The 14,341-nt window shown below is 43.6% G+C and overlaps 1 protein-coding gene across 11 annotated transcripts in view; it reads left to right on the top strand.

The window, feature by feature from the left end:
- Nucleotides 1-963: 963 nt before the first annotated feature.
- The window catches only part of KMT2C (lysine methyltransferase 2C), a 208,107-nt gene continuing 194,729 nt past the window's right edge, over nucleotides 964-14,341 (top strand). For 10 of the 11 annotated variants that reach the window (XM_061996240.1, XM_061996232.1, XM_061996230.1 and 7 more), the window contains exon 1: nucleotides 964-1,907. In XM_061996240.1, the coding sequence (XP_061852224.1) occupies nucleotides 1,732-1,907 (176 nt within the window). In that variant the 5' untranslated portion in view covers nucleotides 964-1,731. The remainder of the gene's footprint in view (nucleotides 1,908-14,341) is intronic. The other variant, XM_061996228.1, reaches the window with a different exon arrangement.

Below are 14,341 nucleotides of genomic sequence, written 5' to 3'. Positions count from 1 at the left end.
GGAGGAAAGTCAAGGGCCGCGGCCCGCTTCCTCGCCCCGTGGCCGGACTTTTCTCTGGCTGCGAAGCCGCACCACTCCTCCTCCCCTTCGGAGCCGGAGTCCCTCCTGGCCTCCGGGACACGTTAAATCCCGTGTAATGAGGCTTAACCCCGCCCCGAGCCGCGGCGCAGCCGGGCAGGCAGGCAGCCAGCTAGGCCCCTGCCCGGGGAGCACCCCCCCCCCTCCGCCCCGACCGGCCGCAGCTGTTCCAGCCAGAGCTGCTGGAAAGCGGCCACGCTCCTCAGACTTTGTCTCCCTATCACACAGCGCTGAACTCTGCTCCCTCCCTCCCCTCCCCCGGGGCGGCCGCTGCTCCCCGCCGCTCGCTGCCTCCCCCCGCCCCGAGCCGCAGACGCACGGCGGGGGGAAGGGGGGTGCTCGTCGCCTGCAGGCTGCAGCCAGCCGTGCCCCGACCCTCTGGGGCTCGAGTGGAGCGAGCTCAGCCGGGCCGCGCATCGTGCGCTGCCCACGGAGCCGCCGTCTTGGGGTGTTCAGCCCATGTACGAGTATGGGGCGGGGGCACCCTCCTGCGAAGCCGCCACTTTCATCCAGACGGGGCTTTGCTTTTTCTTTTCCCCGGGGCCGTCGGCAAAATAAATGCAAAACAAGGGCGGGGGGGAGCGGGCGGCCTGGCGGCCCCCGTGGGGCGCGCTGCGGGGGGGGTGCGTGGCGTCCCGCGGCGTCGCATCGCGTCCCGTCCCTGCTCCGCGGCTCCGCACTTTCCCCGCAGCCCAGCGCGGCCGCCAGCCCGTCAGGTCAGTGTCGGCGGCGGATGGGTGTCTGCGCCGTGGGACGGACGGTGGGCGGGCGGGCCGGGCAGGCGCAGTGTGGGGCCGCGGCAGGGGGAGGAAGGCGGGCGGGTTCTGTGTCTATGTGTCGCACTGGCTGGGGAGGTGGGGGAAGGGAGGCGCAGGGAGGGGGAGGTTTACACACCAGGGCAGCGGCGGCAGCGCCGGGATCCCATCTCCACCCCGCGGGGAGGGGGTAGGGAGCCGCCTCCTCCTCCCCCTTCCTCCTCCCCCTTTTTCACCCTTCCTCCTCCTTCTTTCCCCAAAGTTAAACTTCCTGCTCCCGGCCCGGCTGGGAAGGGGACGCGGAGCCCGGCCGGACTCAGCCCTCGACACACACAACAGCTGGAGCTGTCAAAACTTCCTCCGCTCGGCTTCGGCCCCTGCCGCCTCCGCCGCCGCCTGCTCCTCCTCCGCCCCCGGGGGCTCTGCGCGGGGGGAGGGCGCAGGGCCAGTGTACAATGAAGCGGCGGCCGCCGCAGCCGGGCAGCGCAGGAGCCGGAGCCGCCGCCAGCTCCCGGGGCCTCTGAGAGGGAGTGGGCGCCCAGCAGTGGGATCAGCCGCGTCTCGCTCGCTCTCTTCACCTCGCCCGTCACCTCCCACAGCCCCGACAGACCCCGCCGAGCCGGGGAGGGGGTGTTACTGTGTGTGAGACCCTTCCTTCCTTTGCGTTCTTTCTCTTCGTCCACCCTCCCCTCCTTCTCCTGCTCTCCCCATGCTGCTCCCCCTGCTACCTGTGCTGGTCGGCGGCGGCTGAGGCCAGCAATGCGAGGCGGAGGTGGAGAAGGCGGAGGTGAGGAGGAGAGGAGCCGCGGGAACAGGAGGAGCATCGGGATCCCATCACCATCCTCATCTTCATCCTCATCATCATCATCCATGTGTCTCTCTCGTCCTGCTGACTAGGATGTCAACGGAGGACAAGAGTCTGGTGGTGGCGGTGGTGGAGCCGCCTCAGCAGCAGCAGCAGCCCCCCGAGCCTGGAGCTCCCCCCCCAGCAGCAGCAGCAGCAGCCACAGACAAAAGACCTAGGGGCCGGCCTCGCAAAGATGGCGCTTCCCCTTTCCAGAGAGCCAGAAAGAAGTAAGTTCAGCGTTTGTGTGTGCGAGGCAGAGAGGGGCAGGGGGCAGGCGGCCAGGCGCAGGCAGAGCTGTCAGCGGAGGCTCGCTGCTTGTCGCCCCCTCCCTCCTGCCTAATGCCATTTTGAGAAGGGCCCTTCTTTCTTCTCCTCCTCTCCCCTTTGCACTTTCCCCTCCTCCTTTTTCACCTTTGTCTTCCTCCGCCCGCTCTCCCTTTTCTACTTTTCTTTCACCGTCCCTATTCCTTTCTTCTGCTCTTTCGGAGTTTCTCTTTAGCTCTTCCCCCTTTTACCCTCTTCCTCGTTTTCTCCCCCCCCCCCCCCCCCCCCCCCGGCTTTGCACCTTCCCCCTTCTCCTTTTTGGGTCTCTTCTACTCCAGGACGCTCGGCTGCCCTCAGCGTCGCCTGGCTACTGCCTGTGCTTGACACTAGTTCCTCGTCGCTTTCCCTTGTTATTCCCCCTCCTCTTTTTGGGGAAAGAAATTATGATTCTCGGCGGGTGGCGAGGAGAACACCACCCCACCTCGCTTCAGCTCAGGCGGGTGCGGACGCGCACACGCAAAGTTGAGGCAGGACTTTCTTGGCCGCCGAGCCCGCCGTGTGCCCGGCGCTGGGTAGAGGCTGGCGGCGCTGAGAGCTGTCAGGCGGTGGCCGCCCCTCACGGAGGGACGCGCCGACGGGTCGGTGGCTAAGCACAACAAACACAAGGCGGGGGTGGGTGGGTGCTTTTGCCTCGGCTCTGGCAGATTCCCCCTCAGCGCGGCCTCTCCCCGCCGGGAGGGCGGGCGTTCGTCAGCCCCCGACGGCCGCGGAGGGAGCCGCTCTTTCGGGGCCGCCCCTCTCCTTTCAGCTGCGGGCGGGCGGGCGCGCGCGCGCAAGTTCCCGCAGCGTGGGGACCGGGGAGCCCGTCGTGCCAGCAACCGCTTCCCCCGCTGAGGGAGCCGGGCAGACCGGCGGGTATGGTTGCTCCGCCGCTGATAAACGTCATGTGGAGCCAGGCTGGGCTCGGAGAGGCCTGGTGGCCGCTGGCGTGCTGGCTGCGCTCCCCGCGGGTTATTTTTGAGTAGGATGGGTCTTGCCATGACATACCTGATGGCAGCAGTAATAGGGCAAAGCTGTGCGAGCACGTCTTGGGAAGACATGTAATGGTTGTGAGCAAAATAGCCTCTGCACTCTAGAGTGTGTTGGAGCCCTGGGGGTTTCAGAGTTTGTTCCCCTTTGTTTTGAAGGGAGGCTTTCTGTTTGACATCCCGTGAGTATAACTCAGGTGAGTTGCTGGCGCTTTGCTGAATGCCCACCCCAGACCTCACCACCAGTTTCTGAATCAAATTCCTTTTAGATTGGAAAAGACCTTTAAGGTCATCTGCTCCAACCGTGATGTCAAAGTGCAAGTCCTAAACACTAGCAAGGGATTCTTCTGTGCTGGGCCTAAACCCTCATGAAGACAGTGCTTACTTTTATTTAAATTTGTTTCTACAAATATGTGTTAACATCTCAGGGCAGAACTGTTGTTAGTTTGGTATATATATATATATATTTTTTATATAGTAACAAAAAATTTCCCTACAAAGATATTAATGTTCCCCCTTGGTTTTGGTGGAGATGCATTGTTTGTAGCCCCCTCTTGTAACTGTCTTAAGTATTCGCTTGATACAAATTTTCATCTAGGGATAACTGAAAGTAGTTGGCAAACAAACACATGTGTTAAAGTTCTTGGGTTCCTCTCCTTTACACTCAGTTTTACATGCTTTTGTTTTATATCTACATATGGAACCCGAACCTCACATTGAAAACCTTTGAAAAATTTATTTTAAAACAAGTATTTGGAAGAAAAATGCAAATACAACAAAAAAATGTACTGGTTTGCATAAAAAGCAGTGCTATTTTGAAACTGACCTGTCTTGTAGGCCAGTTTGAGATTGTGTACATAGTCTGGATGAAAAGTGGATGCTAAAGAGGTTTGGTTTGGTTTTTTTTTCAGTTGGGTTTTTGGTGTCATGGGAATATTGTCGACTGGTTTTAGGGGGAAATTAATTTTTTCTGTAAAAATATGAACTTATTGCTGACGTAACTATAAGCATTTGTGTTAGAGCTGGAAATGAAATTAGCTGAAACAAAGACTAAAATGAACCAATGCTCTTTTTTCTTCTCACTATGATTGTTCCTGGCTGGTATGGTGCTAAGTGTACTTCTGCATCTTTATGGGAAACTTGTAGTGTTGATAAAGGTGTTACAGCATAAGACGTAAAGACTTTTAGAACTAGGACTTTATCAAAACCAGTCATTTTCTAACTTTCACAGATTAAGTATAGACCAATCTTTTTTAGTTGTATTCATTTTGGGGAGAAAATGGTTTTATTTTGTAAGTTTTGCTAATTAAAAATTACTGATTACAATTAGCATAACAAATGCAGAAATAAAATAAGTAACTTCTTTTTTCCTTGTAACTACTAGGTCCCATCTTCCTTTTCACTTCTGTGCTTTCCAGTTGGATTAATGTACCTCATGTAAACGAGATAAAAGAGCATATGTCAGACCATTTTCTGTACTGTAATCACATGTCTAAATCATGATTAGCCAGTCAAATTGTTCAACCGCTTTATCCCATTATAGGAAATGTACCATTGAATGTTAAGTCTAAGTGCAGTCTAAGTAATGATAAACCAAAAAGCCCTGCGTTAAAGTGGCAAAGCCAAAATAGAGTAATTCTTTGGCTATAGATGCATCCATTAAAGAACAATACCATATTGGAGAACACTGTACGTTGGTTTTTACCTTCTTGAAGGCCATTTTTTAAAGCAAATTTGACAAGTTTAAGCAGACAGATGGAAAACTGCCTTGAATCTGCTCCTGTGAGATGCCAAGCATTTACAGCTCTTTCCAGAAGTCAGGCTTATATTGAGGGAGTGCAGGGTTCTTCAGTAGGACGACTTCTGTGCAAGTCTCTGTCATCAGACATCCTACCTGGTTATCTCTAAAAATTCCAGTCGTACTGTGGACAGGGGAATATGTAAGGAACAGTAGAGGTTTCCTACAGGTAGTGAACTGGGAATTAATGGCATCAGTAGCTGGAGAGTTACTGATAGTACACCATGATGCTAGAAGGTGTACTAGAAGGTGTAGAATGATGCTACTTCATTGTTTGAAGGACATAGCTTCATGAGTAGCATTGTCAGGAGACTTTATTTTGGGTGAACAGTTGATTTTTATTACTTACATTGTAACTGTGCCTAGAGGCCAAGGCACCATTACACTACATACAGTACAAATGCATAAGCAGAGATTGCTTCTGTGCAAACTATTCCTTAATTTAAATGTAAAGATAAGACAGCATGTCAATCTAAGAAAAGTTTTGGGAAAGCACAAGGGAGCTCTGAGAATGTTAGGAGCAAATGAACATGCAGGAGTTCAAGTACCCTGGCTATCTCAGCATCGGTGAATGATTCATAGGCATCAGACTTGAAGGATATGTTTAAAGGAGGGTAGCATTGTCACCCTGAGGATTTTCATAGCTAGTTTGTTTCCTGCCTGAAGTGCTAGACAAACACTCGTATTTTCTTCCTTACATTTTGTCAGTTGGGTACCTGTGTAGAGCAGTGGTTCAAATTTAAGAGGTGGAACAAGAATAGGCCACAAAGAGCCCTGAAATTGAGAGCAAGTAGGTTGTTGATGGTCTGGTTCATCAGGAAGAAGGAAGAATATGCAGAGCTAAAAGCAATGCATGAGGGAAATATTTTTGTAGTATCACCTTTCAAATGAATTAAAAAGGTGATAAGACTGCATTTACAAAAGCCAGAAACAGGTAAAAAAAGTTGCATAGCTGAAGATACAATGTGATGTAAGAGAAAAACTTTCAGATACGTGGTTAAAAAAGAAGTCTTGCTGCTATTGTAGAGGAAAAATGTAGATAATTAGGGACCATGTCATCATATGACCTGAAATCTTGGAAATTTAACTCCTATACTTGGATTACACCTCAAGTTCTAGGCTACGGACCTGAAGGATAGGAGTGTGGTCAAAAAGAAGTTAAAGGGAAAGAGTATTGGTTCCATTTTAACTGTATTGTTATTGTATGAACAGCTACTTACTCATGAAAATGTATCAGAATAGTATTGTACAGGTGCAGTAAACATTTTTTTTTTGTAATCTATTTTGGGAACTAGAGCTTTCTTAAGCTATACAGGTTATAAGCAGCAGAAACAGATGTATATTCTTACCAAAAATTAAGTAGCAGAAGTCTCATAGATTGTGATCATGATAACAGTTACTTTGTAAGTCAGTACCTAAGCTCCTTTTAAATGTTGCTTTCAGCATCCCTCAGGCTTTGATGTATGTTTCAAATTACTTTTTAAAATGTATATAGTTTAAACCAGCCTATATAGAAGAATGGTTTCAAAAAGCATGAAGTTTATGGAAAACTTTTTGGTGCTTGTTTTTAATTACCTATGTTTTCATTTTCATCCTAGTTTTTCCTTCCCTTGGCCAGTGTAAGCTGCAGTAGGTTTTCAGAGGCCATAGATTTCACACATGCAGATAGCTTTGTTAACACATAAGCATAGTATTTTTGCCAGGATTTTTTTTTTTTTTTTTTTTCATGTTTAAAGATACGTACCTTCATTTCAAAAGAACCTTAACATGTTGGATGGATTCTTTTTATAGCTCAGCTGTGTTTCTTTAGTTCATCACACACCTTCTATGTGATACTTACTCGTATCTTTACTTTTGCCCTTTGCTAACTTCAAATTTAAAATCTGAAAATGTAAAATTTATATTGTGTTTATACAATAAAATTGTTCCTAAATATATGTTCACAATTAGGGGAAAGTCAGTACTACAAGGCAAGATGAAAATCTTTCAGTGAATGGGCTTTTTACAACTATTGAATGGTTAAGGTTTAAGTTATTAAAGCAAACAGTGGCTTATACATCTTCCTGTACAAGCCGTGTATCAAAACCTGTGGCTTAGTCAGTGGGACGAGATGAGGCAGGGGAGTAGGCTTCATCATCAAGATCTGACAGTGTCTCTTGGAAGGCCTTTCTTGACCATTGTAGAACAGGAATGTGCTGCATGCACCAGGATCCCATAGGAACTCTGTGCCATTTTCTTTGGCAGCCTGTGCTGCATTACTTCCTCCCTCATTCATATTACCGAGTGATTCTCCAACTGTCTTAGGTAGTCCTTGCATAGGAGCCTGGCTTAAACTGCTCACAGGACTATTTTGCTCAGGAGAGAAATGATCTCTGGTAAATGATCTCAGTATTAATATGCTGATTTTTAGTACTTGGTGAGATTTACATAATGGATGACCATGAAAGTCATTACACACAGTGAGGTTTATAGAATTGTTTTGCCATGTTATCAAAGTTGTTAAAATATCGACTAATCTTCTGCCTGTATTTTAGGAGTGAGATTAAGATTAATGTTGGAAATGGATGTTTTTCTATAACCCTAGCCTACAGATTTCACAATTTGAAAGACTGCACTTGTAAATAAAGAATTCTTTGAGATTTTCCTCTTTTTTTGACATAGAAGCTTTTAGTTTGCTAATGTTTGTATTTGATGATTCATTGAATGTCTGTAGCACTTGTCGTGAGAGGACATCCAAGAGCTATCAGACAGTGTCATGATAGACCAAGTATGATGACAGTCTGTGAAATCTCAGCATATTAGGTATATTGGTCATAAGGCATGTCATTGCAGAATGAGGAATAAGAACCCAGTCTCTTGGTTTTGACTCTCTCAGCCATCTACTAGCAGACATCTTTTCATCCTGTGTTCAATGACACAGGAGACTTCTCAGCTTAAAACAATAAACCACTAAAATTTTCTTGGCTTTGCTTGTGTATATTATTTTTTTTTCTTCCTTTCTTGTTAGAGTGTTCAACTCCTACTAACTTCTTGTCATTGTTCTTTCGTAAGATAAGTAATTGGAAGTGGATATTTCTATTCTTTGACATAATTTGAGTTGAGAGATGGTTTTCCAAGGCAGTTGGCTTGCTGAGAAGAGCTTACTCTGCCTTTCTCAGACTGGAGTTGTGTTTTTTTCCCCCTTTGGCCCCACTGTTCCACAACAATGTTGGAAACATAGCAGGGTCATGTATAGCTAGGGAAAATGCACTTTCCTTATCTACCACTAATGATTGCTCCCTTGTGTTATATACAATGATGCTGTGAGTTTAACTTTTTAAGCAATGTTGTCGTAGGTACACTGAAATGCTATGAAATGCTAAATAGTTAAGCAACTAGCAATTAAAAGACATATTGAAAGCTTTTCTCTTCTCTTCTCTATTTTTAATATATGTCATTACCAACTAATGCAATCCGCATGATTCATATAGCTTGTATAAGTACAGGTAAGATTTCATTATAGCAAGTACTGTTTGCTAGTAACTTGCATTGAATTCTGCATATTTTTCTTTTTTATGTTTGTTTGTTTTTGTTTTCTTTTTTTTTTTTTTTTCCCTAGAAGGATGGCACTAGACACTCCCGTTCATGTCAGTCTTGAGTTTATCAGATGTGGTAATCAAAATAAGTTTGAGCACTTGCTTCAAGAACTACATTCACTATGTTCCATTAGTAGCACTGGCGCTTTCATTCTTTTGAAAGAAAATAAGACAAAGTAGGAAAAAGCCCCTAAAATCTAGGATATTTATTACTTAGAGAAACACAGGCAGTGAGTGTGTGGAGTACATCAGGTGGTTGTTTTCCCCAAACCCCATAAATCTTAAGCTGGTTCTGGCATAAAGGAACAGCAGTGCTGCCTTCCCTCTGCTACCAGCTGTTTGTGCTCTTCCTTGTGCTGACCCAGGCGTTTGGGTAGCCATGTGGTGAGCTGCATTGGGAAATTGATCTAGGTTAAAACTAACCTGGCAAAGAAACGTGTTTGTGATAGCATGAGGGAGGATGCCAGAGCAAGTGGCCAGGCTGTGGAGAGGCAGAGCTACAGCTTTTGGTAGCACTGACAGTTTAAAGTAGTATCTGTGAAGCTATAGCTTTTATTGCATGAAATTTGAGGGTTTTAGCTGCTTCCTTTGAGTTCTTCAACATAGGAGTTCTTACAGGAGATTGTGAGAGATTTTTACAGACTATAGTCATGTAAACCGTGGTTGGTTGGTTATTTAAACAAAATGCTGTTGAAAGGGTTCTTCACAGCAAACAGAAGAGTTGTTCTGTAACTGATTCTTGCCCCAAACATTGGCATTGAGTAGATTAGATTCTTACTTTGATCCTCAGAATTATTCTTAGGCTGAGTATTAAAGCATAAAATAATAGTATAAGTAAAATGGGTTATCTTAAGAGTAGTATTAGGTCTTCTGAAAGCTCCCTCTTACATGTGTATGAATATATAAGCATTACAATAAAATCATACGAGATCTTGCTTCTTTCAGAGTATTCTTCCCTTTCACATTTTTGGAAGTATTTTTATTAAATCACACATGCACTGTGTCCTATTGCTAGCCATTCAAATATAAACACATATTTACTGATTCTCAGTGCTATATTTATGAACATTCAAATTTCTTTTTTGAAGAAGCTACTGGAAACCTTATGAAACTAGGATGTTCCCCCCCACGACTTTTGGCTTTGCATGGGGATGAAAGAACAAGGCCTTTTTTTCTCTTCTGCTTCATCATACTGACAAGAAATTATTGCCAAAAATAGTTTTAATTAGACTATCTTAAAAAAAATCAGCTTTAGGAAGATTTACCTTTTTTTTTTAATTTCTTTTGCCTTTATAATTTTATATTCCTTAATGCATATGCAGCCAAGTCACTTGTATGACATGGTAAGATAAAAAGCATTTTTGGTAGCAACAGTGTGGTCCAAATGCACAGTTTCTTGGTGATCTCATTAATGTTTAGAAATACATAAAGAGTGGGTTTCCGGAGAGTGGAGCCAGGCTGTTCTTGGTGATGTCCAACGATAGGACAAGGGGCAGTGGGTACAAGCTGGAACATAAGAGGTTCCAAAGAAGCAGAAGGAAAAACTTCTTCACTATGAGGGTGATGGAGCACTGAAACAGGCTACGCAGGTTTGTGGAGTCTCCTTCTCTGGGGACATTCAAACCCCACCTGGATGAGTTCCTGTGTGACCTACTGTAGGTGGCCTGCTCTGGCAGGGGGGTTGGACTGAATGATCTTTTGAGGTCTCTTGCAGCCCTTACAATTCTGTGATTCTGTACCACAAAATGTTTGTTGGCAGCTTATGTGTTCGTTTGGGAGTGCTATCCGGAAGCCTTGGCTAATCTGGAATAACTTCAGGAACATCCCAGAATTCATGGTACTCGGGCTATGCTGATAATAGTGTCCATCCTCTTGTCTTTGTCTGGCAAGGAAGACCGACTGCAGTGTTCTAAGTAAAACTTTTCTCAACAAGACAGGATAGGATGTCTCCATATCATTTTTTATAAAAGAAGCAGCCATGCTGTATTACAAATTGAGAGATGTGTTTAGTAAGCCATTTAATAATATAGAATATTAATTTCATCTTTTTTTTTCCCCCCCTGAAGGTAGAGAGTTCAGAAGCACAATGAAATTCTTTTAAATAAAATTAATATTTAGTTTTGCTGTGTCACCACAGATGAATGGAACTGTATGCCAAAAAAGACTTGAGAGTGATCTTGCTTATCCTTCTGTGTTGTGTATCTGTACCATTTCTGACAAAAGTTTCTCCAACTTGGTTTTAAAATATTAGGTGAATGCAATTGCACTGCATCTCTAGGCAGTTGATTTCAGTAACTAATTTTCTAAAATATAAAATAAATATTTTTTACTGCTGATCAAGCCAGTTTTGTCTTGTATTACTTGCAGTTAAAACTCGACAGCTAAAATGGAGAACAATTTTTATAATAAACTTTCATTTATTAGGAGCTTGTCTCCTTTGTTCTGCATTGAACAAGCTTAACCTCTATAGCAACATAATGTTGACTTCCCTGATTTATCCTTTAAAGATTTGCTGGTCTTTTTTTAAGTTTCACTTGGTTGATGTAAAGTACTTTTCCATTTATCAGAATGCTTTTTATTAAGATCTTATCCCTAAAATGTTTGTAGCCTCAGCCATATGTCATATGCAGCTCTTCCTCATGCAGGTTCTGTAGGAAGGAACTTTTTTGCAGTTTTCTCCCTCCTTGATTGAAAACAATTTGCAAACAAATATCCTTTGAGTGCTTTAGTTCACTGCTGCTGACCTGTCTTAGGGCAATCTCGCCAGGACTGTATAATGGAAGATGATCACTCATAGTTTAGAAATAACATCTCTTTGTTTCTCAAGTATAGCATGTATTTCTTCCAGTCCTACTGACTTAAATATCCCATATTATTTAGCCTATTAACAAACTCAACTTCTAGTATTAGCTACAGTAAATCTGGTTTATGAAGGCTGAAATACAGACAACAGCATTTGATTCTGTTTTGTTATTCATTTGTTCTTCTTTATCAGGGTTCTGTTCTGACTTTTGTGTTTTTATTCTTACTTCTAAAATATTTCTGAAACTTTGTTTGCCTTTTATATTGCACAGTGGTAATAATGCATGCTGTGCTTTTATCTTTTCTGATTTTTATTCCTGACAGTTTATGCTGTTCCTTTATATTCATTAAAATGCCCTTGTTTCCATTCCTAATATGATTCTTTTTAGTTTCAGGCCCTTATTACTGGCTGCTTTTGATGCAGGCTGTATTGTTCAGACTACATTTCCTATCTCTCCCCTGCACTGGAATACTTTGCCATTGTGCATTTTCCATTACAATAAATGCCCATCCTCCTTTAAATCATATTCTCAAGAGATTCTAGCAACAAGTTCAAAGGGTTTGTTGAAATTTGCTTTTCTTATTTCAGTTAATTGAAGATAAAAATTTGTTCCCCTTTTTCTACTGCTCTCATTTATTCCTCTTCCTTGGCACAGTGAATGTTTCTAGTTACCACTTCCAGCCAAATCACTGTACGCATTGAGATGTTTAAAATGGAGCCTGCCCTAATAGATTGAAGTGTGAAGTAACTGCTCTTCTGGCATCATCAACTTTGTGAAACAGTTGTCCTGAACATTTTCACAAATATGTTGGGCTGTTTGTTCTGTTATTTTGGTTTTCTATTAGACGTCTGGATGATGAAGGGCTCCTCTTACCCTCAAGATACATGTTCTGAAAGCTTCTATTAGTTGCTTCAAAAGGCTTACCACCTTCCCCTCATTTGGTCAGTGGAAGTTTTGCTCTCCCAGCCTTTCCAGTTCCTTAATCTCTAGTTCCCACTGTCTGTTGCTTATGCTTTGTTTCTACTCCAACTTTTTTCCTTCTCCTGTGGTTCTCCCCATCCCCCAGTCTGGTAATAAAAGCAACTGAGTATAGTATTCTTTTCTTACCATAGCTCACTGAACCTCTCAAGACTAGAACTTCACCTTGAAATGGGCCAGATACTTTTCATTTTGAACAAAGTTGTGGAAAAGGAAATTTTGAAATAAAGTTGAAAATAAAGAGAAAAGAACTGTTCATTTCAGTTGCTTTAAATTTCACCTTAGTTCATGGCTGTTCTTCTGGTTTGTATTGATTAGTGGCATGGCTGCAGCTAGCCATAGCACCTGAAGCACACAGTGTCCTCACAGCAGTTGTGTTTGTGCTCATAAAAAACTCAAAAGGGAACATTCGGAGTCACTGGATGCCATTGTCCCTGTTGTCAGACCATTACAGTGGTTGCATGTACCATTTGGACCATTCTGCCAAACTGTTCTCAGGGTTAGCCCAGGGGTTTGTGTGTGCCACACACTGTTCCAAACACGCTTATACATGTGGCTGCTTTGTTTGGGAGTTTGAGAATTAGATAGCATGGATGTAGGCTGTTCTGTGCTAGTTGGCCTCAAGGCCAACATCACTAACTATGTTTAATTTACTAGTATAACTGTAACTGCTGGGTTTTGCCCTTTTTTAATATAATTTTTAAAGGAAAAATTCAATGAAACTCAATAGAATTCTCATCAGTTTTACTTTCAGCCTCCTGGGCAAATGCTGTGCTGCACTTAATGTTCTCTAACCCATAGGGATGTAAGTTTAGGAAGAACAGCTCACAGCAGAATTGCTCTAGAGGGAGCAGAGGAGATGGGATGTACAAGTCATAAGGCTCTGGGAAATGATGGCTTTTGGTGCTACTTCAGTCTTGTGACACACGATTTTTCCTGGTTTCTGTTTTGCATAATTAACCTTGCAACAGGCATCCTGGTAGCTTTATACAGAGGAAAGTGAAAAACAGATTCAGCAGGAATTCTAATTTATTTTTCTGCCCATATCTTCCAGAAATCCTTTAGGAGAGAACTGGGTCCAGAAATGAAAGGGGACGGGGGTGGGGCTTTGCTTAAAGCAGGAAATAGATGATCTGTAAGCAAGATTATTTCCCTAAGGTTTTTCACGTAGCAGTAGGGGCTGGCTCATGGCTCGCTATTCTGTCACCTCTTTTTGTAATGCAAGGGGAGAGTATTCTTTGTCCCATCATGTGCTGTGTATAGCTTGCAGATGCATTCATTTCTGTTTCAAATGCACTAATTGGTAAAGCATAAATACAAAAACTTGGTAAACTGACTCACATACTTTGTGTGTTCTACATGTGGCCTTCTCAGATAAGGATATATGGATAGAGGAGAACATAGAAAGGATGGTTGATGGTATACCTATTTTCTGGACAAGCAGAAAATCTTGATCTCAAGGCTCATTAACGAGACAGTCAGTGGGGATTTAAATTACTGACAATGTAAATATATATTGTTTTAAGAATATTTTCAGTTTACTTTTTTCAAGTAAAGTGTCTCTATTTAACTTGCTTTAGATGGTCTTGATAGGCAAAACCAACCTGTTTTAAAATTGTTGGCTTGACCATGTTATTTTAAAGGCTTTTTTACACCAATCAGAGTTTCTTGTCTATACTTATTCAATATACTTCTACTTCAAAAAGTGAAGTCATAACTGTCTGGGACAACATGTCTAGACTTGTTGAGTTGAAGCTGGAGCTCTGGGCTATCCCGTACCTTCTAAGTTACACTGTTTCCCTTGTTTGACTAGAATTTGGGAAAGTGTGATAGACATTGGTTAGCTGGCTTTTATCTAGAGACTGTAACTGTTGATACATCGAGTTGTTGAGTTTTTTGGGTTTTTTTTATGGTTTGGTTTGGGGTTTTTTTGTCCCCCAATATGTAGCCCAAACTGAACCTGAGGAATATACAGCTGTATGGATGTGACCACATTGTGCGGTGTGGGAGCATATTCCAAAACAGATCTTAGTAATGGGCCTTGGAGACAGGGCAGAGACTGACTTTCAGCTCCTGTAGTCATGCCACCTAGGTTTCTTTTTCTCAGCAGCATTGTGATGGTCTAGTTTCCATCTGAATTGTTTTCTTTCAAAGCTTTAAAAGAATAACGAAATTTATTTTACTACTCTAAAGGACCTTACTAATCAATAGGAG

Source organism: Colius striatus, chromosome 5 (assembly GCF_028858725.1).
Source record: "Colius striatus isolate bColStr4 chromosome 5, bColStr4.1.hap1, whole genome shotgun sequence".
Classification (NCBI taxonomy): Eukaryota; Metazoa; Chordata; class Aves; order Coliiformes; family Coliidae; genus Colius; species Colius striatus.
The sequence above is the reverse complement of the archived record's forward strand: the minus strand, read 5'-3'. Positions and strand labels throughout refer to the sequence as shown.